The 25,767-nt window shown below is 39.3% G+C and overlaps 1 protein-coding gene across 1 annotated transcript in view; it reads left to right on the forward strand.

The window, feature by feature from the left end:
- Window positions 1-25,767, forward strand: part of ITGA8 (integrin subunit alpha 8) — a 169,538-nt gene that overhangs the window by 25,032 nt on the left and 118,739 nt on the right. Inside the window, exons 4-11 of the mRNA XM_047754600.1 lie at window positions 2,863-2,986; window positions 9,372-9,433; window positions 10,793-10,838; window positions 16,189-16,314; window positions 17,246-17,290; window positions 20,021-20,064; window positions 22,614-22,670; window positions 25,097-25,149. Coding sequence (XP_047610556.1) covers window positions 2,863-2,986; window positions 9,372-9,433; window positions 10,793-10,838; window positions 16,189-16,314; window positions 17,246-17,290; window positions 20,021-20,064; window positions 22,614-22,670; window positions 25,097-25,149 — 557 coding nt within the window. The remainder of the gene's footprint in view (window positions 1-2,862; window positions 2,987-9,371; window positions 9,434-10,792; window positions 10,839-16,188; window positions 16,315-17,245; window positions 17,291-20,020; window positions 20,065-22,613; window positions 22,671-25,096; window positions 25,150-25,767) is intronic.

Consider the following 25,767-nt stretch of genomic DNA (forward strand, 5'->3'; position numbering starts at 1 on the left):
CAGATTTCCAAAGATAAGTGTTATCAGCATGCCAAAAAAAAAAATTAGTGCTTAAAATAAAAGATTCTGTATTAACCTTTAAAGCTACAGGATAGAAAACTGGCTTTCCAGAAAATTGGTTAGATCTTTTCAAATATTTCAAAGACAAGTAAGTAAGACAGAAAAATAAAAGCTAAGTCCAAACAAAGATATTTTATTGCTGAAGATGGATTTAAAGTGTTGATTAAAATTTGATCTGAGAAATAGGACTACTACTGCTGGGATATTTTAAAAGTTAATCTACTGTGATGACATTGAGCCTCTTTAGAACTATGGGGAAATTTTCTTCAAGAATATCATCTCCAATAATGTGCTTCTCTGAGTACACTGATACTTTTAAAAGTAAACATTTCTCACTTTCAAATAGAGATCTTTCTGTTTTAAAACTCAGACTTTATGATTCCCTCCATAGTTCTGAGCAATAACACGTCTCATTTCTTGAGAAATAAATGACTGGGGTAAGCTGATTTGGAAATTTTCTTGTATTTGTTGGGGGATTTTCAAAATAAAGCAGTAACTTTGGCTTTTAGGATTTGTTTAAAGCTGCTTGAATTATGATTTAATAAGAATAGTATCTAAAGGAAATGCCTTGCTTGATTTGGCCTGCGGTTAACCCCCCTAAAGAAATTGTGACATGAAACAGGTGATGTGTAAAATATAGATAGTCTTCTTCGCTTACAAATCCAGAATGTACAGTAGGCTCTCTGTAGAACTGGATTTGCATGAATATGCTTTTCACATTCCAAAACTGGTAAAAATGTTTTTATCCTTTAGTGATTTATGATGTATATGAATCACTAAGGAAAGGCTAATTCCATCTAATAACTATTTGGAGTTAAAAAATCTCTTGGTACTGTACTGATATTTTTTTAAGTCTTGAAAATTTATCTATAACATTATTGTGCATTTATTCAATATTTACAGAAGGCTTCAGAATCATTGAAAAGAAAATAGCACATCCTGTACATAATAAAAATAATAATAAATTTGAGGGTATGTGTGCATTTTCAAAATTAGGTGATAGGAAACAGGATAATAGAAAGTATATATCAAGTTAATTTTTTTTTCCCTTGAACATTGAAACTTAGCAGAATAAAGTATTAAATTCTGGGTGACCATTATTAAAACTGCAAAATGCTGCAAACAGAAGTTTGTTGTTTTTTTTTTTAATATTCAGATATCATGCATGTACCTGTTAAGTTTGGGCCAAAACCTGAATATTATCATATCATGGTGTTTTCACATCAGTGTGAAACTGAGCAGGTATTAAAAATATAACTTTTTCGGGCTGACGGCAGGCAAGCCCTGGAAAGAATTGTCTCAGCATTGAAATGTTCTATGGTGATACAGAAAGTGAGGCAAATGGCTTATACTGAGCCACCCGGGTTATGCTTTCCTCTTCCAAACTCCTCTTTTTCACCATTCTACCTTATGTTAAATATCTTAACCACCCAACTTGTCAGTTCACGAATACGGCCCTGAGTTAAAGGAACTTAGATGAGTTAGAAAGTTTTTCCGTATTGGCCAAGACCTTACAATATAAGGAGAGACAAAACCCCAGAAAACTGAAGTTATAGAAGCAGAAAACTGAAGTTACGGAAGTAACTTTACTTGAAAATGTAAGTTATTTTTGTTTAAAGTCATTACACATTGGGCTGATTACCAAGGACGTGTGGAATCATGCAAGGACTTTAAAAATTGGGATCTGCCTTCCCTTTCTTGGCATTGAGTGTGAAGCCATCAAGGTGGGAGAGAGGCTAGTGGTTCTGTATTCTAGAAATCTGTAATTCTGCATCCTTAGAAAGGAGCGCTTGAATAACCTGGTGAAACACATTTTGGGAGACTTCGAGCTAGAAAAACAGAAGTCAAAAAGGTGCCTATGTTTTCTCTGGTTATTTTTATTGCCTCTCTCTTTCCTAGCACAATTAATGTTCTTTAATTTACTTGAAGAAAGCGTCATGTATTATCTTTTATATTTGATAACCCTTCCAAATATCATGCTCTTGTTTGAATCCAAGCTTCTGAAGAAGCAACCAGAGGGTTTCACACAAGAATTGTGTTTTTCATACCTTCATTTACGTTAATCTTCAGTTTGTCAGGAAACTGAAACATAAACATTCAATGAAACATAAACCCACTATGGCACAGAAGGTTAAGGATCCAGCATTGGATCCCTGGCCTGGGAACTTCCATATGCCATGGGTACGGCAAAAACAAACAAGCAAACAATCAACAACAACAACAAAACTGTGATAAGGGGGTAGCATGTCCAAATGTTAAGTCATTGTTTCAAATATCATGAGATAACTCCATTGGTGAAAAACCAGGGGAATCCACCCACAGAAGTTTACAAACTTGTCCACGTCTTTTGACTTGAAAGTAGTTTTTCTTTAAGCACAATTAGACCAAGAAAGAAACTAGTTCTCATTTTAAGACATCACACTGATTCATTCGCTGTTTAAATGTTCATTTGCTTTTATGCGGGTCCAGTTTAAAAAAAAAGAAACTATGAGTTCTTGGCTTTTAGTAAACATTACTTTTGCCAGGTTACTTTTATTTGATTTAAAATCCTGTGGGGGAAGATCTCATTCCTTGGTGTATGTTTAATTTACTCCACTTCTATGGAGCATTAATGGAGAAAACTTGGCTTTGGCAGTTTAATGAACTCTTGACTCCTCAAGTACTCTTTAGCATACTCGAGGCCAATTAATTCACCTAATAATTTAGCATTGCTTGTTATAAATTTAGGTCTATTAATCAAGTCAAAGAGCAATATGAAGAATCTACATCAAAAATTTTTTTATCATCTTTGATGTTTCCCAGGCCTGTGCTCCATTATATCACTGGAGAACTCTTAAACCAACACCGGAAAAGGATCCAGTTGGTACTTGCTATGTAGCAATTCAGAATTTCAGTGCATATGCTGAGTACTCTCCTTGTCGGAACGGTAAGTTATTTATTTATTTGTTTTTGTCTTTTTGTCCTTTTAGGGCCGTACTTGCGGCATATGGGGGTTCCCAGGCTAGGGGTCGAATCGGAGCTGTAGCCACCGGCCTACGCCAGAGCCACAGCAACGCGGGATCCGAGCCACGTCTGCAACCTACACCACAGCTCACGGCAACGCCGGATCGTCAACCCACTGAGCAAGGCCAGGGATCAAACCTGCAACCTCATGGTTCCTAGTCGGATTTGTTTCCCCTGTGCCATGACAGGAACTCCAACAGTAAGTTATTTTTATTCTTGAAATGTAGCTCAAGAGCTTTCCCGTTGTAGACAATGCAGGTAATCGCAAAACTCCACTGATAAGGAAAAAGCTATGGGGGTAAAGTTTATTAATGGGCTGACAGGAGGCCTTGCTGTGAAAAGGAGACCAAGACAGAATTCTGCTGATCCTCTTCCATGTTTTAGATATTTTCCATTTTTTTCATTATTCTGCCATCAAATTCATTGGTTCCTTATTTTAGGTCTTCAACTCCATCTCCATTCAAAAAAATTTTTTTTTTCTTTTGATGGCTGCACCTGTGGAATATGGAAGTTCCTGGGCTAGGGGTTGAATAGGAGCTGCAGCTGTGACCTACACTACAGCTGCAGCAACGCCAGATCAGTCGCATCGGAGACCTATGCCACAGCTTGTGGCAATGGCAGATCCTTAACCCACTGAGCAAGGCCAGGGATTGGACCTGAATCCTCATGGAGACTATATCAGGTCCTTAACCTGCAGAGCCACAGCAGGAACTCCTAGAGTGTTGATTTTTTAAAAACCCAACCCAAATTAGACTCTCCAAACTATAGGTAAACTTTTCCCATTTCATGTGAATATTTTTAAATTTCAAGATTAATTTAGGCCAGACAATGATCAAGTATCTGAAATCAAACAAAGAAGATAAAGAATGTGTCAGTGATATTAGTGGGTTCCTAAGAGGCCTCTGAGATTTAACGATCCAAAGGGCTGGGAGAGAAACTGTTACCTCTGATAGTTCAGAGTGATGATTTTGTCAAGGAGAAGATTGTGACTTTGTGCTTTAAAATAGTGAAATAAAAAGCCACTTCCTCACATCTTGATAAATGTCAGCTGAATGAATAGTCTGTCAATTCAGATTTTTTTTTTTTTCTTTTTAGGGAAATGGAAGTCCCCAGGCTAGGAGTCAAATCAGAGCTACAGCTGCTGGCCTACGCCACAGCCTCAGCAATGCAGGATCCCAGTCGAGTCTGTGACCTACACCACAGCTCATGGCAACGCCAGATCCCTGACCCACTAAATGAGGCCAGGGATCGAACCCGAATCCTTATGGATACTAGTCAGATTTGTATCCACTGTGCCACAATGGGAACCCCTCAATTCAGAATTTTAAATGGCTTTAAAACAGGTATTCCTTGTAGATAGTAAGACCCAATTATGTATTCATTCAACATGTGTTTACTGAACACACCAAGCACTAATTATTCTATGTCTAGGGAATAAACCACAGAACAAGAGAAAACAAACCTCTGTCTTCAAAAAACACTTACACTTGAGTGTAGGACAGAGACAGCATGCATGTCGGTGAATAATTTCAGATCCAGCAATTCCACTTCTGGGTTTTTATCCAAAGGAATTGAAATCATTATCTTGAAAAGATATCTGCACCCCTATGTTAATTGCAGCATTCTTTACAACAGCCAAGACATAGAAACAACCAAAGCACATATCAATGGATGGGTGGATAAAGGAAATGTGGTATAAAAACATATACACAATGGACTATTATTTGGTCCTAAGAAAGGATGAACTCTTGCCATTCATAGCAACAAGGGTGGATCTTGAGGGCATTATGCTAAGTGAAATAGGTCAGACAGAGAAAGAAAAACAGTCTGTATGATCTCACTTACATGCAGAATCTTAAAAAAACCCCAGTAACATAGGAAAAAAAAAAAGAGTGCAGGTTCCTGGATGCCAATTTCGGGGCTTGTGGCTGGAGGCTAAGTGGGTAAAGGTGGGCAAAACATACAGACCTCCGCTTATAAGATAAATCCTGTGGAGGCAACATACAGCATGGCGACCAGAGTTAATAATACGATATTGTATGTTTGAAAATTGCTGAGAGAGTAGATCTTCAGAGCTTTTAAAAAAATTGTAACCGGCATTCCTGCTGTGGCTTAGTGGGTTAAGAATCCAATTTCAGCAGCTTGGGTCGCTGCAGAGGCATGGGTTCAATCCCTGACCCAGTGCAGTGGATTAAGGACCCCACATTGCTGCAGCTGTGATGTAGGTCAAACAGTGGCTTGGATTCAATCCCTGGCCCGGAAACTTCTATATGCCACAGGTACGGCCATAAAAAAAAATAATGTAACATGGGTGATAGATGTTAACTACACTTAATGTAGTTATCGTTTCAAAGTATATACATGCAATGAATGGTTATATGGTACACCTTGGACATGTAAGGTTATATGTCAATTATATCTCAACGAAAGAATTTTTTTTCCCTTTTAGGGCTGCACCCATGGCCTTTGGAAATTCCCAGGCTAGGGGTTGAATTGGAGCTATAGCTACTAGCCTACACCACAGCCACAACAACACGGGATCTAAGCATCATCTGCAACCTACACCACAGCTCAAGGCAACACCGGATCCCTGACCCACTGAGCGAGGCCAGGGATCGTACCTGCATCCTCATGGATACTAGTCAGATTTGTTGAGGGAACTCCCTCAACAAAAGAAATTTCATTTTGGCCACACCTGTAGCATGTGGAAGTTCTTGGGCTAGGGATTGAACCCACGCCACATAAGCAACCCACGCTGCTTCAGTGACAACACTGGGTCTTTCCCCACTGAGCCACCAGGGAACTCCTTGTTCTGCCTTTTTATCTGACACCCCCGTGATGGGAAAGCTCGGATTAAAATACAGCACAAGGCATCTAGATCTGTAGGATAAGGACTGCAGTGTGGGTTTGAACCACTACCTGAAAATATAAATTATATTTCATTCATATTTTGAGTTACATGGGTACCTTAAGTTGGCAATTTATTGTTTGGTTTCCTAAAGAAAAAAAGAGTGGAGAAGTTCCCTCCATGGTGCAGTGGGTTAAGAATCCTACTGAGGTGGCTCAGTGTTGCTGCAGAGATGCGGGTTCAGTCTCTGACCTGAGAACTTGCATATGCCCTGGGTACAGCCATTTACAAAAAAAAAGAGTGGAGTTTGTGTTGAGTTGCAGAATAGCTAAATGAATGGCCGAGAATTCTTTCCACCCTGGTACACAGCTCCAGCGTTCACATCCTCATGGTCCCTCTCATACTGGGAGTACTTCCTCCTCAGACGCACCCAAGGAGCAGACTTCCTGTGTTCCCGAAGGAGTTCACCTTCATTAACACAGAGCCAGCTTGTTCATGAGCATGTGGTCAGTATCACAGAACAGGAATATCATTTTCAAGAGAGACGTCTGAGAAGCCTCTCCTGTTCATTTCACACCACGAAGCTCCAACTGACTTTGAGCAATTTGGGTGGTCAGCTGCTCATTCATATTAATGACATGCCTGTAGCTCTTACAATCATTCATAATTCAGGCAGGGATGGTGTACGCACACCCTTCCATTCTCCTTGGGAAGCCAACATGTGATAATATGTTTCTCTGGATTCCTGAATTTACTCTGGGACGTAATTGTAAAGTTGATAGATGCTCTGAAGTTCCAGGAAGGAAAATTCCTCCCACTGTCGTAACTACAGATCCTAGGAGAAAAATTTCCTTTGCAAAGTAAGCTCACGGTTCTATTGTAGTTACCACTTAAACATTTGAATTTGGTATTTTCTCAATGAATTTTATGAAAAACTACTTCATTTTTTTTCAGTTTCAAAGCAAAATGACTTCAAAGAAGGGTCCTGTTTCTTCCTTTCTGAGGAATTTACAATATTAAAAATAAAACAGTTGATGTATTTTAAAAAGGATTTATAAAAAGGTTTATGCATTAAAAATGTTTCTTAAATATAGTCCAGATTATACATATATGTTCATCTAACCATATGTCATATATTCATACATATTTCCGGATACATACAAATAGTTACACACACATGAACTTCTAGAAAAATGGTACCTGGACATGCGAGGTGATACAGATGAGACTTTAAGGAACTTGATAGCACTCATAATTACAAACCACAAAATATAGTTATAAAATAAAATACGGCGTAAGGTACTATGCTCCTGTATTTTTGGTAAGAAGGTAGATCTCATGTTAAGCATTTTCATCAAAATAAAACAAAGCAATAGTTGGTTGGGGAGGAGGGGGACAAAAGGAATCTTTTGGAGGTGACGGATATGTTTATTCTCTTGATGGTAGTGGTAGCATCATGGGTTTATGTATATGTCGAAGCTCATCAAAATGTGCAGTTTTTTAAATATATTAAGTATACTTTCATAAAGCTGAAAAAAAGACCGGAGCTTAAAAAATAAATAAATAAAAGACACACACAAAGCATACGTTGACATTTGAATTAAAAACAGATCATCCAAAAAATACAGTATATGAGGTAAAATAGTATTTTAGAATATAAAGGGAGCATCTGGAAAGAATGGCTGATGACAGATCTAAAATTAGCTAAGGAACAACCAAAGAAAAGAGAAAACAGAAGACATCCTAGGAAAAGCTGCGAAGGGCAGATCCATTTCAAAAAGCTTCTAGAACAGGCACATGCCCAACCTATATATTCTCTTTTTTCCTGTGTTGATGAGCATTTCCTTTCCTGCCCTCCTATTTTTCGTTTACCTTTGGGACTATCTTTGATAAGAACAGAATAATTATTTGCATGTTTGGATCTAGCTAGGTAGTGATGGAGCGTCCTTCTTCAGAATTACATTTTAGTTTTAATTTAAGCGCTTGAGAATTGTAGACACTCTTTTAAAGGGACAAGCAATACATTCCTCTTCCTAAGGGCCTGGGACCCTAATATCCTGGAATCCACATGTTGCCCTGCCTGTGGTTTAAAAATCTGTATAAGTCCTATTGGCCAGTCAGTGAATAAATTACATTGCAGGGAATATAAAATAAGCCATGGCTAGAGAGTTTTCTCTTTCGTGAATATTAGTGTCCCTGTGAGATTCACCATGACCAGAAATGCAATGTCCATAGTTACCTAATGATAATAGAACAATTAACAGTTAATGTCCTATGATGGATTATGAAAATCGAGGCTCTTAGCAGAAAGTATCCATCTTGGTGAGCAAGTGGAGCCCTCCCTTTCTCAAGGCAATGCTTCACTGAGAACTCACAGGTGCCTCAGAAACATATTACTGCCACTTGGGGAACTAGGAGGTTTTATTTCTTGAAACAAACATGAGTTGTAAAACCCAGTCAGATAAGTCCAAGAACATGTGTCCTATTCATCTTTTGCTGTTGTTTTCTTTTTCTATGGCTGCACCCATGGCATGTGGAAGTTCCCAGGCCAGGGAATGAATCCGAGCTGCAGCTGCGACCTGCACCACAGCTGCAGCAACATCGGATCCTTTAACCCACTGCACCGGGCTGGGATGGAACCCACAGCTATCCCAGCCGTTGCAGTCAGATTCTTAACCCACCCCGCCACAGTGGGAATTCCCTCTATTGATCTTACTACAGAACAATAGTGCCATTTGGGACAAGAAAACAGGCTGAAATCTGTTTCAGATTTTACTTGGAATAAATTTTTTTTTTTTGTCTTTTTGCTATTTCTTGGGCCGCTCCCGCAGCATATGGAGGTTCCCAGGCTAGGGGTCTAATCGGAGCTGTAGCCACCGGCCTACGCCAGAGCCACAGCAACACGGGATCCGAGCCGCGTCTGCAACCTACACCACAGCTCATGGCAACGCCGCATCGTCAACCCACTGAGCAAAGGCAGGGATCGAACCCGCAACCTCATGGTTCCTAGTCGGATTCGTTAACCGCTGCACCACGAGGGGAACTCCTACTCGGAATAAATTTTAAAAATAAACGTAAAACACTTATCAATCATTTCAAATTTAGAAGTCTATAGAGAAAACAGCAGAGTATCCTGAACTGATTAGGAAAATATATCTTGGGAGACTTCCCATCGTGGCTCAGCCGTAGCAAACTTGAGTAGTATCCATGAGGTTATGCGTTTGATTCCTGGCCTCATTCAGTGGATTAAGGATCCACTGTTGCCGTGAGCTGTGGTTGCAAACACAGCTTGGATCCCCTATTGCTGTGGCTGTGGCGTAGGTCGGCAGCTTCAGATCCAATTCAACCCCAAGCCTGGGAACCTCCATATGCCACAGGAAGATGTATACCAACAATAATAATAAATAAAATGTCTTGGGAAGGATGACGTTATAACATTTATATCTTTTGATCATTCCAGGTAATGCTGATCCTGAAGGCCAGGGTTACTGCCAAGCAGGATTTAGTTTGGATTTTTATAAGGTGAATGTTTTGGGTCTTTAACTTCTAATATTTATTTTATCTGCTTGATTTTTTTTTTCTTACCTTCTGCCTCTGCCTCCCACCCCCCAACCCCCACTAACCACCACCAACCAAAGAGTCTTTAGGCATATCCTATTTTGGCAACTTCTTGAAATTTTTCTCTTTGCTTTTTTATTGGGGAGGTGCGGGGGGGGGGGGGTCCCACATCCATGTTATGCACAAGTTCCTGGGCGAAGGATTGAACCCAAGCCTCAGGAGTGATGATGCCAGATCCTTAACTGCTGGGCCACTAGGGAACTCCTCTTTGCTCTCTATTTTTTTAAATCACTCAATGAATTTTATTACATTTATAGCTGTACAAGGATCATCACAACCCAGTTTTATAGCATTTCCATCCTGAACCCCCAGCACATCCCCCCCCAACCTGTCTCATTTGGAAACCATATGTTTTTCAAAGTCTGTGAGTCTGTATCTGTTCTGTTTGCTCTGTATTTTTAATAAAGTAATCTATGTACATGACATCTATTAAATAGTAAAGAAATATATAGGTTGAAAAGCAACAGTCTCACTTCATTTTTAAGTGAAAAAATCTCAAAAACTCACTTAAGGAATATGCTGCTAAAAAGATCACAAGAATCTATACATTTTTATCTCTTAGCTGTAACTGATGGATTAGGTTTCACTTTCGTGTTAAAATTCACATATCTTTTCACAAAATTAAAAACAGAGATGTCTAGTAAGAATATAGGAGGCAAAGAGTCCATGGTTTTGAAAAAAAATCACCTAAATTTCATCGACATCTGAAATTTTATTTTCTTTCTTTTTTCTACCCCCCCCCCGAAAGTTAAGGATGCAGGATATGTGAGGTGAGGTTGTAAGTAAACAAGAAAACGTATTATTTTCTAGTCTGGAGTTCTCGCTCTCTCTCCTGGGAAGGGGTGGGTTTGCAGATGTATGGAAAAAAATAGGCATTACCGTGGCCTTGAGATAAATAGAAACTGAATTTTGTTTTTATTGCCAAGGCTCAAAGGACCATGTCTGCTAAATTGTGCAGCAGGAAACATGCAGATATTTGCTTACTTGAGGCAGGGCCAAAAAACTGCATTTATATATTCTCAGGGGAGAGAATTTTACTTACCTAATTGAGTCAAATTAAAATTAGTTAATATAACACTAAATAATTGGAAGCAATAAAAGGAAAGAAAATGACCTGCATGACTCAGATATAAGGGCCTCTTAATAATCACTTTTTAGTGTATAACAAATTGTTACTGCAGTGCTGTTAATGATGATTTACCACCCTTTAAAAAAAAAATCTGTTTTTCTTTTCCAATTGTTGTTGCTCTTTCTGTTTTATAGAACGGAGACCTCATAGTTGGAGGCCCTGGGAGCTTTTATTGGCAAGGTATGTCCTGTTTGCAGAGAAGAAATGCCCACTGGTTGTTTGGAACAAGGAGATGAAACAGAAGTAACATCAAGGGTTGACTTTTTATTATGTTAAATTTATATCCATATTTATAGTTTCTCCAATGAAGGAAGTATCATGTCAGTTTGTACTTTATTAGAGCAGTGATATTTTAAAACACTGTTGCGACTTTTCCTTTTTTTAATTATTTTTTTAATTTAATTTTTATTTTATATCGGAGTATGGTTGATTTACAATGTTGTATTAGTTTCAGGCATACGGCAAAGTGATTCAGTTATACATATGCATATATCCACTCTTTTCCAGGTTCTTTGCCTGCATAGGTTATTACAGAAATTTTAGGCCACACCCACAGCATGCAGAAGTTCCTGGGCCAGGGATCCAACCTGCACCCACACCAGTGACCCAAGTCACAGCAATGACAGTGTTGGATCGTTAATTGCTAGGCCGCCAACTGTAGAATACTGAGTAGATTTCCCTGTGCATACAGCTGGTCCTTGTTGGTTATCTATTTTATATTTAGTAGTGTGTATAGGGTTACCAAAGGGGAAAGGCGGAATGGGGAGAAGATAAATTCGGAGTTTGGGATTAACATGTACTGTTCCAACTTAATTCCTTTATTCATCAAACACTTATGGAGGCCAAGCCAGGCTTGGCGCAAGATGCTGAGGATACAGTAATGCGTAACCTGCAAAGGTTACCATCTGGGAAAGATACAGGAATTAATCAAATATTCGCACAAGTATTTGAGAAATTCCAGGCGTGATACCCACTAGAAAGGAAACAGATAGCAAGAAGGGGCCATGGGAGCATAGGAGGCTTCTCCAGGGTGGCCTCATGCAGATGTGTTTTGTCCCCTGAATGCTGGCTGACAGGGAGATGAAGTACAGTCTGTGCTGCATTTAGGGAGCCCAGGGGGAAGAGTGGGGTGGGGGGGAGGAGGTGGGGGGGGAGGTTGGGAGGAACTTTCTCTTATTCTTAAAAAGGTGTTACATATGTCAGCAGCAACCTTCATGTCAGCTAATCTGGAAGCGAGCAACCCTGAATTGAGATTCAAACCTTGAATAGGAAGTAATGAGGCAAAGAGAGGAGGGGCTGTGTGAAAATGTTCTAGGGCAAAAAGGAGGGATGTCAAAAGACTAGAGTTAAGAGATACTGAGTGGGATAGAGCAGCCCCACTCACCATGCAGGGCTTGCAGCCCAGGGTGAGCCGTCTTGTCTTTATCCTAAAAACAATGAGCAATCCTTGGTAGATGGCCGCAGTTTCAGTGGATTGCCTTAGGTGGAGTAAGAACGTATTGTTTGTTCTGAGAATAATGGGAAACCACTGGAGAATTTTAAGCCTGGGATGCTATGATCAGATGGGTGTTCTGCAACCATCACTCTGGCTGCGATATGCAAATGGGAGTTTAGGGTTAGTAGATGCAAAACGATAGCATTTGGAGTGGATAAGCAATGAGGTCCTGCTGTACAGCACAGGGAATCGCTTGTGATGGAACATGACAGAATATATTATTAGAAAAAGAATGTATGTGTGTGTGTGTGTGTGTGTATAACTGAGTCACTTTGCTGTACAGCAGAAATTGACCCAACATTGTAAATCAACTATAATTAAAAAAAAAAAAAGAAAGTAGATTGCAAGTTGGCCAAAGTGCAGTATCAACAAACTAGGTATAAGGTCAGGAGCTAGTTATAAGTTTATAAGGTAAACTAGCTCTAAGGTTCAGATGAGATATTTGAGTCTTGGAGCAGTGATGGTACAGACTGAGAAAGGGGAGGAATTACTTTGGAGGCAAAATAAACAGCCTAGCTGATCAACCGGATGTCTGTGGGGGATGGGAGGGCAGATGGCAAGGATGTACTGCTGACTTTGGGAACTGAATGGCTGTAGATGGGTCTCAGTCCTTGCGATGGAGAACGCTGGAAGAGAGCAAGTTTGGAGTGGGCTGGGGAAGAATGAAGGGTTTGCTTTTGGTGCTGTCGAGTATGAATTTTTTTCCATTTTTTACAATTTTATTGAAGTATAGTTGATTGACAATGTCGTGATCATTTCTGCTGTATGGCAAAGTGATTCAGTTACCCATGTACACACATCCAGGATTTTTCACATCAGCATTTAGAGGTATGGGCTTAAACTCAGATGATGATGTCTGGGCTAAAATAAAAATTTGCATAATGGTGATAAATGAAGCTATGGAGATGGATGGGTTGCCTAAAGAGAGATTACAGAGAACACAGACTTAATTTTGGCTGTAAAGTTTAGAATAAAGATAGAGCAGAATATGAGAGAGATGAATAGTTGAATGATGACTTTTATTCCTTAAATGGAAGAGACCCTGTAATGTTTACAAAGCCAATGGGAAAGATACAGGAGAGTGGATTTATGATAACGTTTTACATGAAGTTACTGTTAGGCTTAATTCATCCTAGTTCATATTCAACTAGGAACATCAAATAATTATCATTTCAGTCTTTAAACATTCTGCAAACTGGAAAACAATATATTTTATGCATCGGATGGGTCTAAAATAAAAATCGTGTGTGTTTAAAGATTCTGTTCTAATTCACTTGATTAATTTTACATAATTCTTTCCTTAAGTTGCAAAAATGTCTGATATTGATGACATGCTAAAGATTAGCTATATCAAGGGAATAGAGAAGCATTTGGCTGCGATAGACAATTTGCAATTTTATTCAAACAGCTCATACAGCTTAATATCAAAAAACAAACTACCCAATCAAAAAATGGGCAGAAGACCTAAGTACACATTTCTTCAAAGAAGATATGCAGATGGCCAATAGGCACATGAAAAGATGCTCAATATCACTAATATCACTCTCTGGAAATGCAAATTAAACCTACAATGAGGCATCACCTCACACCAGTCAGAATGACCATCCTTGAAAAGTCTACAAACAATAAATGCTGGAGAGGGTGTGGAGAAAAGGGAACCCTCCTACACTGTTGGTGGAAATGTAAATTGGTACAGCCGCTATGGAAAACAGTATGGAGGTTCCTTAAAAAACTAAAAAGTGAGTTACCATAATCTCACTCTTCAATCTCACTCCTGGGCATATATGCAGATAAAAATATAATTCAAAAACTTACATGCACCCCTATGTTCACAGCAGTACTGTTTATAATAGCCAAGACATGAAAGCAAACTAAATGTCCATTGGCAGATGAATGAATAAAGATGTGATACATGTATGGAATGTAACCAGCCATAAAAAGAACAAAACTACACCATTTGCAGTAACATGGATGGACCTAGAGATTATCACACTAAGTGAAGTAAGTCAGACAAAGACAAATTACTGTATATTACTGTATGATATTACCTATAGGTGGAATCTAAAAAATGATACAAATATACTTATTTACAAGATAGAAATAGACTGACAGATATAGAAAACAAGCTTATGGTTACAAAGAGGACGGGGAGGAAAGATAAATAAGGAGTTTGGGTTTAACATATACACACTACTATGTATAAAACAGATAAAGGGAGCTTCCATTATGGCACAGCAAAAATGAATCCAACTGGTATCCATTAGGATGTGGGTTCGATTCCTGGCATTGCTGTGAGCTGTGGTGTAGGTCGCAGATGTGGCTCAGATCCTATGTTGCTGTGGCTGTCGGGTAGGCCAGCAGCTGTAGTTCTGATTTGACCCCTAGCCTGGGAACTTCCAACGTGCCACAGGTGCGGCCCTAAAAAGCAAAAAAAAAAAAAAAAAAAAGAGAGAGAGAGACCTACTGTATAGCACACGGAACTATAAGGGAAAAGAATCTGAAAAAAAATGAATGTATGTATAACTGATTCACTTTGCTGTACACCTGAAACTAACACATTGTGAATTAACTATATTTTAATAAAGATAGTTTAAAACTCTTTTATTAAGTCTTAGGATTGTAATATCTAGGGAAGCAGCTAAAGGAAACAAATATACGTGTTTATGGGAAGTGGGAAGAAGGTATATAGCTGTAACCGAGAGAAAACTGGCAAATTCTACAGACATTGTTCAGAAACGCATGTGCAAATATGACTGTCTTAATATAAGAATGGGCATTTCAGGCACGGTCATTTGGAGATATTTATGGCCTGGTTTGAGGGTTTTATTCTTTTTGGACTTCAAACAGAAAGACGGTGGGAATTATGTGAGAATTACCACGGAATAATTTGGCTTCAAAATTAATATTAAATGTGAGTCTCTTGAAAGCATTCTTCCAGTTTTCTCCCAAAGAGCATGAGATCACCACTTTTCCTTAGATGTCCGTAATAAAAATCGGGATGCCAAACAATTGGAGTGGAATATCGCTGGCCATCTTTTGAATTCATGTCCATCCCAATACAATCTTACTTCAAGGCTTCTGACTGGGACTTTTTTTCAGGGGAGATTAGCCAACATTCTTTTATCAATGTTGGTGGCCTTGGATTCTTTTTTTTTTTTTTTGCAAAAATTCTGGATCTTGCTGGCCCTCACTGCTTCCCACTGTCATCGTTTTATGCTTTGTCTTTTAGTGTAAAATGTGAATGGCTCAGAGATTATGTAATTCCTTCCTTCAGGTTAGCTGATATGTTTTACAATTTATTAACTGAGGATTTCGATTTAATACATCTGAACTTTTGAGAGAACATGAAAAGTCTTACTAGAATGCCAAAGAAGATCCTGCTTGTAATATTCTAATAGCAAAACCATATGACCTTAGGGAAGGCACTCAAGCTCTTTGAGCCAAGGTTTCCCCACCTGTAAAAAGATATATTTTGGCTAGATTATCTCAAAGCTGGATGATGGTTCTTTGAGCTAGAATACTCTAGAACAATAGTTGAATCACATACATTTTGCCTACAGGTGTCTTGACCCTTGCATATGTTTATCATTTGGAGGTGGAGGAAGTGTATAAGGTCAAGGCCAGAAGAGGACATAAAATTAAGGGGCTTGGGGTTAACAGACACAAACTACTATATAAAAAATAGAGAAGTAACAAGGACATATTGTATAGCACAGGGAATTATACCCAGTGTCTTGTAATAACCTGCAGTGGAGTACAGTCTAGAAAAATACTGAATCAGTATGCTGTACACCTGAATCTAACATAACATTAGTGAAGTGTGGTGTTATAAATCAACTAGACTTGAATAAAAGCTGGCTGTCAGCAACTTTACCTTGCAGTTCTAGGGCCAGGCAGGAAATGTCAGTGTTGCCACTGCAATCCATCCCATGATCATTTTCAAAGGAGTATGTGTTGTTCAGGTGCCCTGCGTCCTGCAGAGCGGAGGGCCTGCCTCTTGCATTCATTCAGCTAATCTATTCCTTTTGAACACAGGTCAGGTGATCACTGCCAGTATTGCAGATATCATTGCAAATTACTCCTTCAAGGATATCCTAAGGAAATTGGCCGGAGAAAAACAGACAGAAGTGGCTCCAGCTTCCTATGATGACAGTTACCTTGGTGAGATCCATCGCTCAAGCATTTGTGGTTTCTCCAAAGACACACATGTTAAGCGTAGAGGCAACTTTTATTCTTCATTTATCGGATAGTATTTGGCACTTTAGGCAAATGTTCTTTTCTTCCTAGCTTAGAGTGGACTGTTAACTTTCCTTTCTTTCGATTCGGCCATTAATATATAATCTACATAGTTTGATAGCTATATTATAGGCTCTGTGACGTGCTCTAGCACATAAAATATTTTGTCAGTCATAGGTACTATGTATTGGTGGGGATGTCCAGTACTACCGGGGCAACATAATGGTGGACCTTTCCGGTTTCTAGAAAGAGCAAGACACCTTCCAGTTGCTAGAACCCTCTCAGAATTGATTGTGTGCAAAACACAATGCTATTTCACCGCTCTCATTTCTCACCTTTGGTATCCTATGGGATTTGGATTAGCGCATGCACTTTTAAAAATTGTAGTTCTCTTTGGTCACCTCACCTCACTTTAGAGCTAAGTGAAATGTGTGGGAGATCATTGTTTAGGGGATTAGGAAATAGGTCTTGTTAGGGATCAGAAATAGCAAAACCCAAGGGCAAGAGTTACCTCTCAGAGTAATCATGTCTGATTATGGTTAATCAGCAACTCTTAAAATGCAGCCACCACCATTGACAAGTCAAGGTGGGCAAGGAAGCATTCCTGCTTTGCAAAGGGATCTTAGAATCTGATTGCACTGCCATACTCAGAAGCAGCAAATTGGTTACACTGCCAAGATTATAAGTCTTGGTTTGACTAATTTTGCTCTTTATAGAACCTGAAACTTTCATGTGATGGTATTTGTCAGGATTTCTGCACAAAGTAGTACTAGGGTAGTTCTTTCATAATTCGAGATACAGATCATTTGTAAAGCCTTCAAACATGTGATTTGTTGGTTTCTTTTCTTTAAAACAGGCTATTCAGTTGCTGCTGGGGAATTTACTGGAGACTCTCAGCAAGGTGAGAGACATTGTGGAAATTAAGTCATCTAGGGAGTTCCCATTGTGGCGCAGCGGAAATGAATCTGATGAATCTGACTAGTATCCGTGAGGATGTGGGTTCGATCCCTGAACTCACTCAGTGGGTTAAGGATCCCATGTTGCTGTAAGCTGTGGCATAGGCTGCAGATGGTGCTTGGATCCTGTGTTCCTGTGGCTGTGGCCAGGTGCTATAGCTCTGATTCCACCCATAGCCTGGGAACTTCCATGTGCCATAGGTATGGCCCTAAAAAGCAGAAAAAAAAAGAAAGAAAGAAAGAAAGAAAGAAAGAAAGAAAGAAAGAAAGAAAGAAAGAAAGAAAGAAAGAAAGAAAGAAAGAAAGAAGGAAAGAAATTAAGTCATGTCTAAAACAGAGTTGGGGCAGGGGAAGGTAAAGTGACCTAAAAAGCCCTTTGAAGAATGTGATTTTTAAACAATTCTTAAACTTTTAATCAGCATTACATTTAAAAACTCTTTAGAGTTGTAGCCATGTGAGGTTGGAGGCTTCAAAGTTACTTGTGTGATGGTTTATTTCTTTTTTTAACAAAACTCTGAATGTTTGTGTAATATGAGAAGCAGTAGTTAGCATGTATCTCAAATGGCATAATCCCTTTCCTATTTGACAAGTCTGCTCCTAAAATCAGTCAACTCCATTTTATCTGATTGTGTTTGGGGTGCCTCTACTAAACATCCATACCTGTATCCATACCTGTATCCATTAATTCAGAATCTCTACTCCAAACTCAACATCTCTATTTGAATAGACATCCAAAAACTGTGGATGTACATACTTATACCTGAACTCCTGATCTTTCCACCTGAACGTGCTCTACCCATTAGCTCCATCTCAGTACATGACAATGGAAGCCTCTGAGTCACTCAAGCCAAAAAACCTTGGAAGTCAGTCTTGGATTGTGCTCTTTTGCTCCCCTCCATAACCAATCTTTGAGCACAGCCTGCTAACTAAACCCATAAAACAACCGCAATCTGACTGCTTCTTGCTTCTCCACACCTTCAACTCGGGTCCAAGTCCTCATCAACACTGCTGCAGTAGCTCCCTAACTGGTCTCCCTGCTTCCATCTTTGCCCTTCGGAGTCCTCCCAAAATCTAACAGCCAGGGTGGCCCTTTAGAAACGGAAGTCACATTGTATAACTTCTTTGCTCCCAATGATGTTCCAACCCATTCCATCTAAAATCCGCATTTCACAATGACCTTAAAGACCCTCTTCTATTCACCTTGACCTCATCTCCTAGTCCTTGACCCCTCACTTCCTCCACCACAGCCACCCTGCTTTCTTTGCTCTTCTTTGAATACTCCAGACACACTTCTACCTCAGGACCTTTGCACTTGCAGTTCCTTCTGACCAGAACATACTTCCCCCAGATCTCCATTATATCTACTCCTTGACTTTCTTCAATCTTTGCTAACATGTCATCTACTTGCCAAGACTCTCCATGACCACCTTAATAAATCACGATTCCTTCCTCACCCTAAAATTCCAGTATGCTCAGTACCATTTTACTGCTTAGTTTTTCTACATTATACTCATCAGCTTCTAACATATCATTTAACTGACTGCTTTTCAGATTGACTGCCTCTTCCATATATGCTCCACGAGAGCAGGGAATTTTGTCTTTGTTCCCTGCCATATCCTATAGTTGCCCATAAATGTTGATTGAATGAGTGAATTTACTACTGAAAAGATCAATATCTAAGCCCAAATGAACCTTCTCTGATTATTAAAGTTCAACATTGTTGAAATTAACTCATCTCTAAAACAGGATGCGGGGTGGGGAAGGTAACTGACCTAAGAAGTTACCAACAGCATGAGTGCCCACATCTGCTAGAATTCAGTACATCAGCTAGAATTAATGCCAGAATTTGTGGTCAACCTTTAGGGGCAGGTTTGGGGCAGAGGGAAATTTGAAGGGAAGGGGCCCACTTTCTTAAATTAAACTAAAAATGCAACCCCAATGAATCAAAGGAGGGTTTATATTTCTAGAAATTAGAGCTGAAAAAGTCTTTGATCATCAGGAAGTTTTGACTCACCTCAATTGCTAGAGGCTGGAAAAATTAGGTTCAGTGATTGACTCCAGGTAAAAAGCAGAAACAAGGACCAAAACCACTGCTTTCTGACTCTAAGGCCATATCATTGTGTATTAGAATATGCTGCCCTCTTTTGACCAGAGCTGTTTCTTCTACCTCTATTATTGAAGCCTCCTTCCTGGCATACCCTAGGCTGCCAGGTTTTCCTGTCATTCTGCTCTAGGGACATGATGCAATCATTTATGACAGGTGGCTTTTCCTTAAGTAACTGAAATCATTTTAACACATTGGTGTTATATATATATAACACTGGAACAAAAGACAAGCACAAAAGACAGTGAAACTGGAGAAACCCGAATGAGAGGTTTAACCAACAAATCACACACAGGTCAGAGAAGACAGGTTTACATTCTAGAGGCAGAGATACACGGAGGTTGGTGATGGAGATGGAGATGGAGATGAATCTAAAAGTACAATTTTTGGTCTTCTGTGTTCTTTTGTCCATAGCAGAAGCAAAAGCCAGTGCCAAACTGTGACTTCAAACTTTCAGCTCTCTACATAGCACATAATAATTACTCCTTTAAAAAGCCCCTTCTAAATGATTTGTTGTATAGCTTTAAAGTATCAAGGTAACTTACCTTCTAAATGACTGCTTTCATCACAGAATTGCTTGCTGGAGTTCCGAGAGGCGCACAGAATTTTGGATATGTGAGTACTAAGAATGCATCATAGGATATTTTTTTAGGTAGACAAAGAAATATTGTGTTTCATACACCTTTAAATCTTTTTAAATGTCCTTTAATAGGAGTTCCCACTGAGGTGTAGTGGGTTAAGAATCTGCCTGCAGCAGCTCAGGTTGCTACGGAATTGCAGGTTCAATCCCTGGCCCTGTGCAGTGGGGTAAAGGATTCAGCATTGCCACAGCTGTAGTGGAGGTCGCAGCTGTGGCTGGGATTCAGTCCCTGGTCTGGGAACTTCCATATGCCGTGTGTGTGTGACCAAACACCTAAAGCAAAAATAAAAACAAAAGTTCCTTTTTTAAATGATTTTTGTTTTTTTCCCATTATAATTGGTTTACAGTCCCTTTTAATAGTGAACACAACTGGTCCACACTTGCTTGCTTACTAAAAGGGAGGCAAGGTTGTTGTTGTTGTTGTTTTTCCTGATCTGTGTACAAGATCAGCTCCATAATTTTCAGGATCCAATGCAAAGAGAACATACCCGGCCTCTTATTCAAAATTACTAAGAACTTTAGGGTAGTAACTGCTGGGCTATCCAAAGAGTAGGACTCATCTGAGTGTCACATCCCATGAAGCTGGCCCTAGGCTTGTGCATGATCTGGGAATCATTGCAGAGGAACTCACTGTTGATACGATCAACATTTGCAGGGTTTTTTTTTTTTTTTTTTTTCCAGCCACACCTTCGACACACGGAAGTGCCAGGGCTAGGGGTTGAATTCAAGCTGCAGCTTCAGGCCTACGCCACAGCCATAGCAACACCAGATCTGAGCTGTATCTGTAAACTAGACCATTGCTTGTGGCAATGCCAGATCCTTAACCCACTGAGCAAGGCCAGGGATCGAACCCACATCCTCATGGATACTAGTCAGGTTCTTAACCCAATAAGCCACAATGGGAACACCTGATCAGGATTTTAGTATGTCTCATATGGTAGAAATAAGATCAGTTGTTCCATTGCTAGTGCATTAGTTTACAAGGGCTGTCATAACAAATGACCACAAACCAGGTGGCTTAAAACAACATTAAGTTTGTTCTCTCACAGTTTAAGAGGCCAGAAGTTGGAAACCAAGGTGTGATGGGCAGACTGCACTCTCACGCATGCATATGGGAGAGGATTTTTCCTGCCTCTTCCGGCTTCAGGTGGCCCTGCCATTCCTTATCTTCAGCCTCTGTCTCAGTCTCCATAAGGCCTTCCTCCATCTGTGTCTATAAGTGTCCCCTTCTCTTTTTATAAGAACATCAGTCACTAAACATAGGGCCCACCCTAAATCCAGGATGGTTTCATTTCAACATCCTTAACTATTTCATCTATAGAAACCCTATTTCCAAATAAGGTCACCTTCTGAAATTCTGCACAGACATGAGTTTTGGACACCCAGTTATACCATGCAAACCCAGTATAACTAGTTACCATAAAAATAGGAAAGGGAAAGGAAATCCACCTTATAAAAACAAAAAACCTATTTTAAATAATATTTTTAAGGTCTGGTAAAATTGTAATATCTTGAGATTTTTAGGTTGGCTGGTCAGAATTTAAAAGGAATATTTTTCTCTATGTGGATAACAGTTTAGAATTTCATTTTTTTTTTTGCAAAGAGCCATAATCATCTATTTCTCATAATAGCATATGCCCAGAAATGAAATTTAGGCTAAAATTTTGATTAGATCAATTACCTGACCATCAGGTTAGTTGCTCTAATTCAGCCTTCTATATTTTTTTAAAACTCGATGAATTTTATTATATTTATAGTTGTACAACCATCATTGTAGCCTAATTTTAGAACATTTCCATCCCAAACCCCACTTCTATCCTCCCCATCACTACCTGTCCACTTTGGTAACCATAAGTTTCTCAAAGTCTGTGAGTCTGTTTCTGTTCTGCAAATCAGTTCATTTGTATCCTTTCTTTTTAAGAGTCCACATATATAAGTGGTAGTGTATGATGCTTGTCTCTCGCTGTCTGACTAAAATTTTGATTAGATAAATTAACTCACTATCAGGTTAGTTGCTGTAATTTGACAGTCTTGAATTGATGAGTAAGCATGCATTTTGTCTGAAAGGATCCCAGACTTAACCCATAAATAAAAAGTTCAATTGGATTTTTTGAGATCGTTCTTATGGATTTACATTTTTTTTTACATGTATAACTAACTACTTATGACTCATCACAAAACTTTTAAAATGCGAGTTCTTATCATGGCTCAGCGGTTAACAAATATGACTATCACCCATGAGGATACAGGTTCAATCCCTGGCCTTTCTCAGTAGGTTAAGGATCCAGTATTACCATGAGCTGTGGTGTAGGTCACAGATGTGGCATAGCTTCTGTGTTGCTCTGACTGTGGTGTAGGCCAGCAGCTACAGCTCTGATTCAACTTCTTGCCTGGGAACCTTAATATGCCGTGGGTGTGGCCCTAAAAAACAAAAAAAACTTTTAAAATGATTAAAGATATACTTCAAAAAAATTCTCCAATTCTATGCCAAATGATTTGATGCATCTAATTCCTATCATTTCAGGTTTCAATCATCAACTCTACAGATATGACCTTTATTCAGAATTTCACTGGTGAACAGGTAAGAACATTTTACTATCAAATAATGAATGTCACTCTGACCTACTAGTATATTGTCATATTCCTATCATTTATTCATTTTAAAATAAATATTTACCAAGCACCTACTATGTGCTAAATACAGGAAGAATTAGGTACCATGACCAAGTGAGGTTTATCCAGGAATGCAAGGTTGGTTTAACATCCAAAAATAATATATTAATAAAGCAAAAAATTCACATGATCCTCTCAAGGGGTGAAGAAAAAGCACTAAAATGACTAAAATCATAGATAAAATACTAAGCATTGGCAGGGATGTGGAATAACTGGAACCCTCATGCATTGCTGATGGGAATGTGAAATGCTGCAGTTACTTTGGAAATCAGTTTGGCAGTTTCTTTTTTTGTTTGCTTTTTTTTATGGCTGCACCTGTAGCATATGGAAGTTCCCAGGATAGGGGATGAATCAGAGCTGCAGCTGCCAGCCTACACCACAGCCACAGCAGCACTAGATCTGAGCTGCATCTGTGGCCTATGCTGCAGCTTGTGGCAATGCTGGATCCTTAACCCACTGAGCGAGGCCAGGGATGAAACCTGCAACCTCACAGATACAAGTCAGGTTCTTAACCTGCTGAACCACAATGGGAACTCCAACAACATTCCTTTCTCATAATTCTGGAGTCTGGGAGGCCAAGGTCAAGGAGTAGGAAGATTTCATATCTAGTAAGAGCCTGCTTCTGGGTTCACAGCCATCTTCTTCCTCTTTGTGTCCTCACATGGTGGAAGGAGGCCTGGAGAGCTCTCTGGGGTCTCTTTTATGAGGACACTAATCCCATTCATGAAATCTCCAGCCTAATGATGCAATGACCTCCTGAAAGCCCCACCTCCTAATACCATCATATTGGGGGTTGGGTTTCTGCATTTGAATCTAGGAGAGGGGAGGACACAAACATTGAGTCTATAGCAACTGTATATGTTTGGCATAGAGAAAAGAGATGCGAAAATTGAATTGAGTTACATGTGTTAACTCATCTATTTCTTTCCTCTGCTAAAAGTATCTGGCACCTGGAACCTACTTTGAGCTAAACTTAGTGCAGAGAAAAGAATGAACAGCCCAGACCAAAATCTCTGCTTTCCTTGGAGCACACTTTCCAGGAAACTCTAGGCTGATTAAATTTGTAGGTGAGGAGTCGATGTCATGGCTCATAGGTTTAAGGACCTGATAGCATCTCTCTGAGGGGCAGGTTCAATCCCCGGCCTCACTCAGTGGGTTAAGGATCTGGTGGTATCTCAAGCTGCAGTGTAGGTCACAGATGTGGCTTAGATCTGGTACTGCTGTGGCTGTGGTGTAAGTTGGCAGCTGCAGCTCTGGTTTGACCCCCTAGCCTAGGAACTTCCATATGCTGCAGTTGTGGCCATTTAAAAAAAAATAAAAAGTAGGTGATGGAAGGCTGAATCAGCTAGAGTACTGAATGGCAGACTACGGAAAGGAAAATTCTTGGCCAGTTAAAACTACAGGCCAAATCTGAAAATGTTTTAAATCTTGAAAACATAGGTTGAACAATGAAAATGTCAGAGCTAGAACTTGGGGAGATTAGGCACACAAGTTACACTCAGAAAAGACTTAGAAACCTTAGTTATCTAAGATAACCTAAGTTATCTAAGATGATAAACTCCATATGAATTGATACTAGATATGGTTTACCCTAAAATTAACTCCCTACTTTTTTTGGCTGCCTCACCACATATGGAGTTTCCCAGGCCAAGGATCAGATCCAAGCCACAGTTGTGATCTACACTACAGCCGCAGCAATGCGAGATCCTTTATCTCACTGTGTGGGACTGGGGATCGAACATGTGTCCTGGCATTACAGAGACACTGCTGATCCTGTTGCACCACAGTGGGAACTTCTAAAAACCCTGTTTTTGCTTCAGTGATATGAAGCATCCGAAGGAGAGAATGTCTAGCCTACTTAGCTTCTCCTGTCCATGGCCTCAGGGGTATCATCATTTCTTTTGTGTCACACATCTTATCTCTTAAGAAAGATGATGAGCCAACTGAAAATACTTCCATATGAGATTTCATGTGGACATGGAATTAGATTTATTCTGTGATATTCAAGATTGCGGAACTAGGTAGAGATTTAGGGACTAGAGGTTCCAGAAGGACCAGTTTTAGCAAAGAACATCCTAATCATTGTATCTGCTGATTGGACTGATTGTTGAACATCTCCGATGATGTCCAAGCAGATGTTGGGGGTTTTGAGGAAAATTATGCATTAGGTCGGGGGCTAAACTAAATGACTTGAAGACTCCATCCACATCCAAGAGTTTATGAACTCAAAAAACTGTGCTGCCATAAGGCTAATCTCTCAGGGAAAATTGAGAGATGACTATAAAAACGACTTTTTGAATGCAAAATATGTCATCTTATGGTCTTCCTTTGCAGATGGCATCGTATTTTGGATATACAATTGCAGTATCAGATGTTAACAATGACGGGTAAGTTGATAAGAACTTACAAGACATTATATCCATGAAGAGGTTATATTCTTTCCTTCATGAAGTATGTCCTTCCCTACTTCCTCAACAAGATAAAGGCTCTCTTGTTTTGACTTTTTAAAAAAATCAGGGCAAGAGGCTATATCTACTAAAGAATTCTCTGTCATCCTATTTTATGGCTTCCCCAAGATTTTCCACATCCGCCGCTTCTAAGAAAAGACTATTTTACTTAGTTTTATCTTTACTTTTATGAATTGAATAGTCCTTGGCCATTTGAAATCCATAGCCATTAAAGAATTTGCTCTGTCTCTCTTCACCTCTTTGCACATGATACGTTCATAAAACACTTGCCCACAAATATTTTTCTTCTCCTGACACTATTTTAACCGACATACTAGTGACACCTCTGCAAGAGATGAAATAATGTTATCTTTTTCAGATCACAGCAGTAAATTACAATTGAGTTTGGATCTAACAACGTGATAAATTATGGTTGTAGTTTAAGTCATTACTTCAAAGAAAAGTATTCTTAAATATTGCTTTGATCCACTAAAAGCACCTGACAGATAAAACAAATAATTACATAAGAAAACTAATAAATTGAGATGAACTGATTAT

The sequence above is a fragment of the Phacochoerus africanus genome, chromosome 12 (genome assembly GCF_016906955.1).
Source record: "Phacochoerus africanus isolate WHEZ1 chromosome 12, ROS_Pafr_v1, whole genome shotgun sequence".
Classification (NCBI taxonomy): domain Eukaryota; kingdom Metazoa; phylum Chordata; class Mammalia; order Artiodactyla; family Suidae; genus Phacochoerus; species Phacochoerus africanus.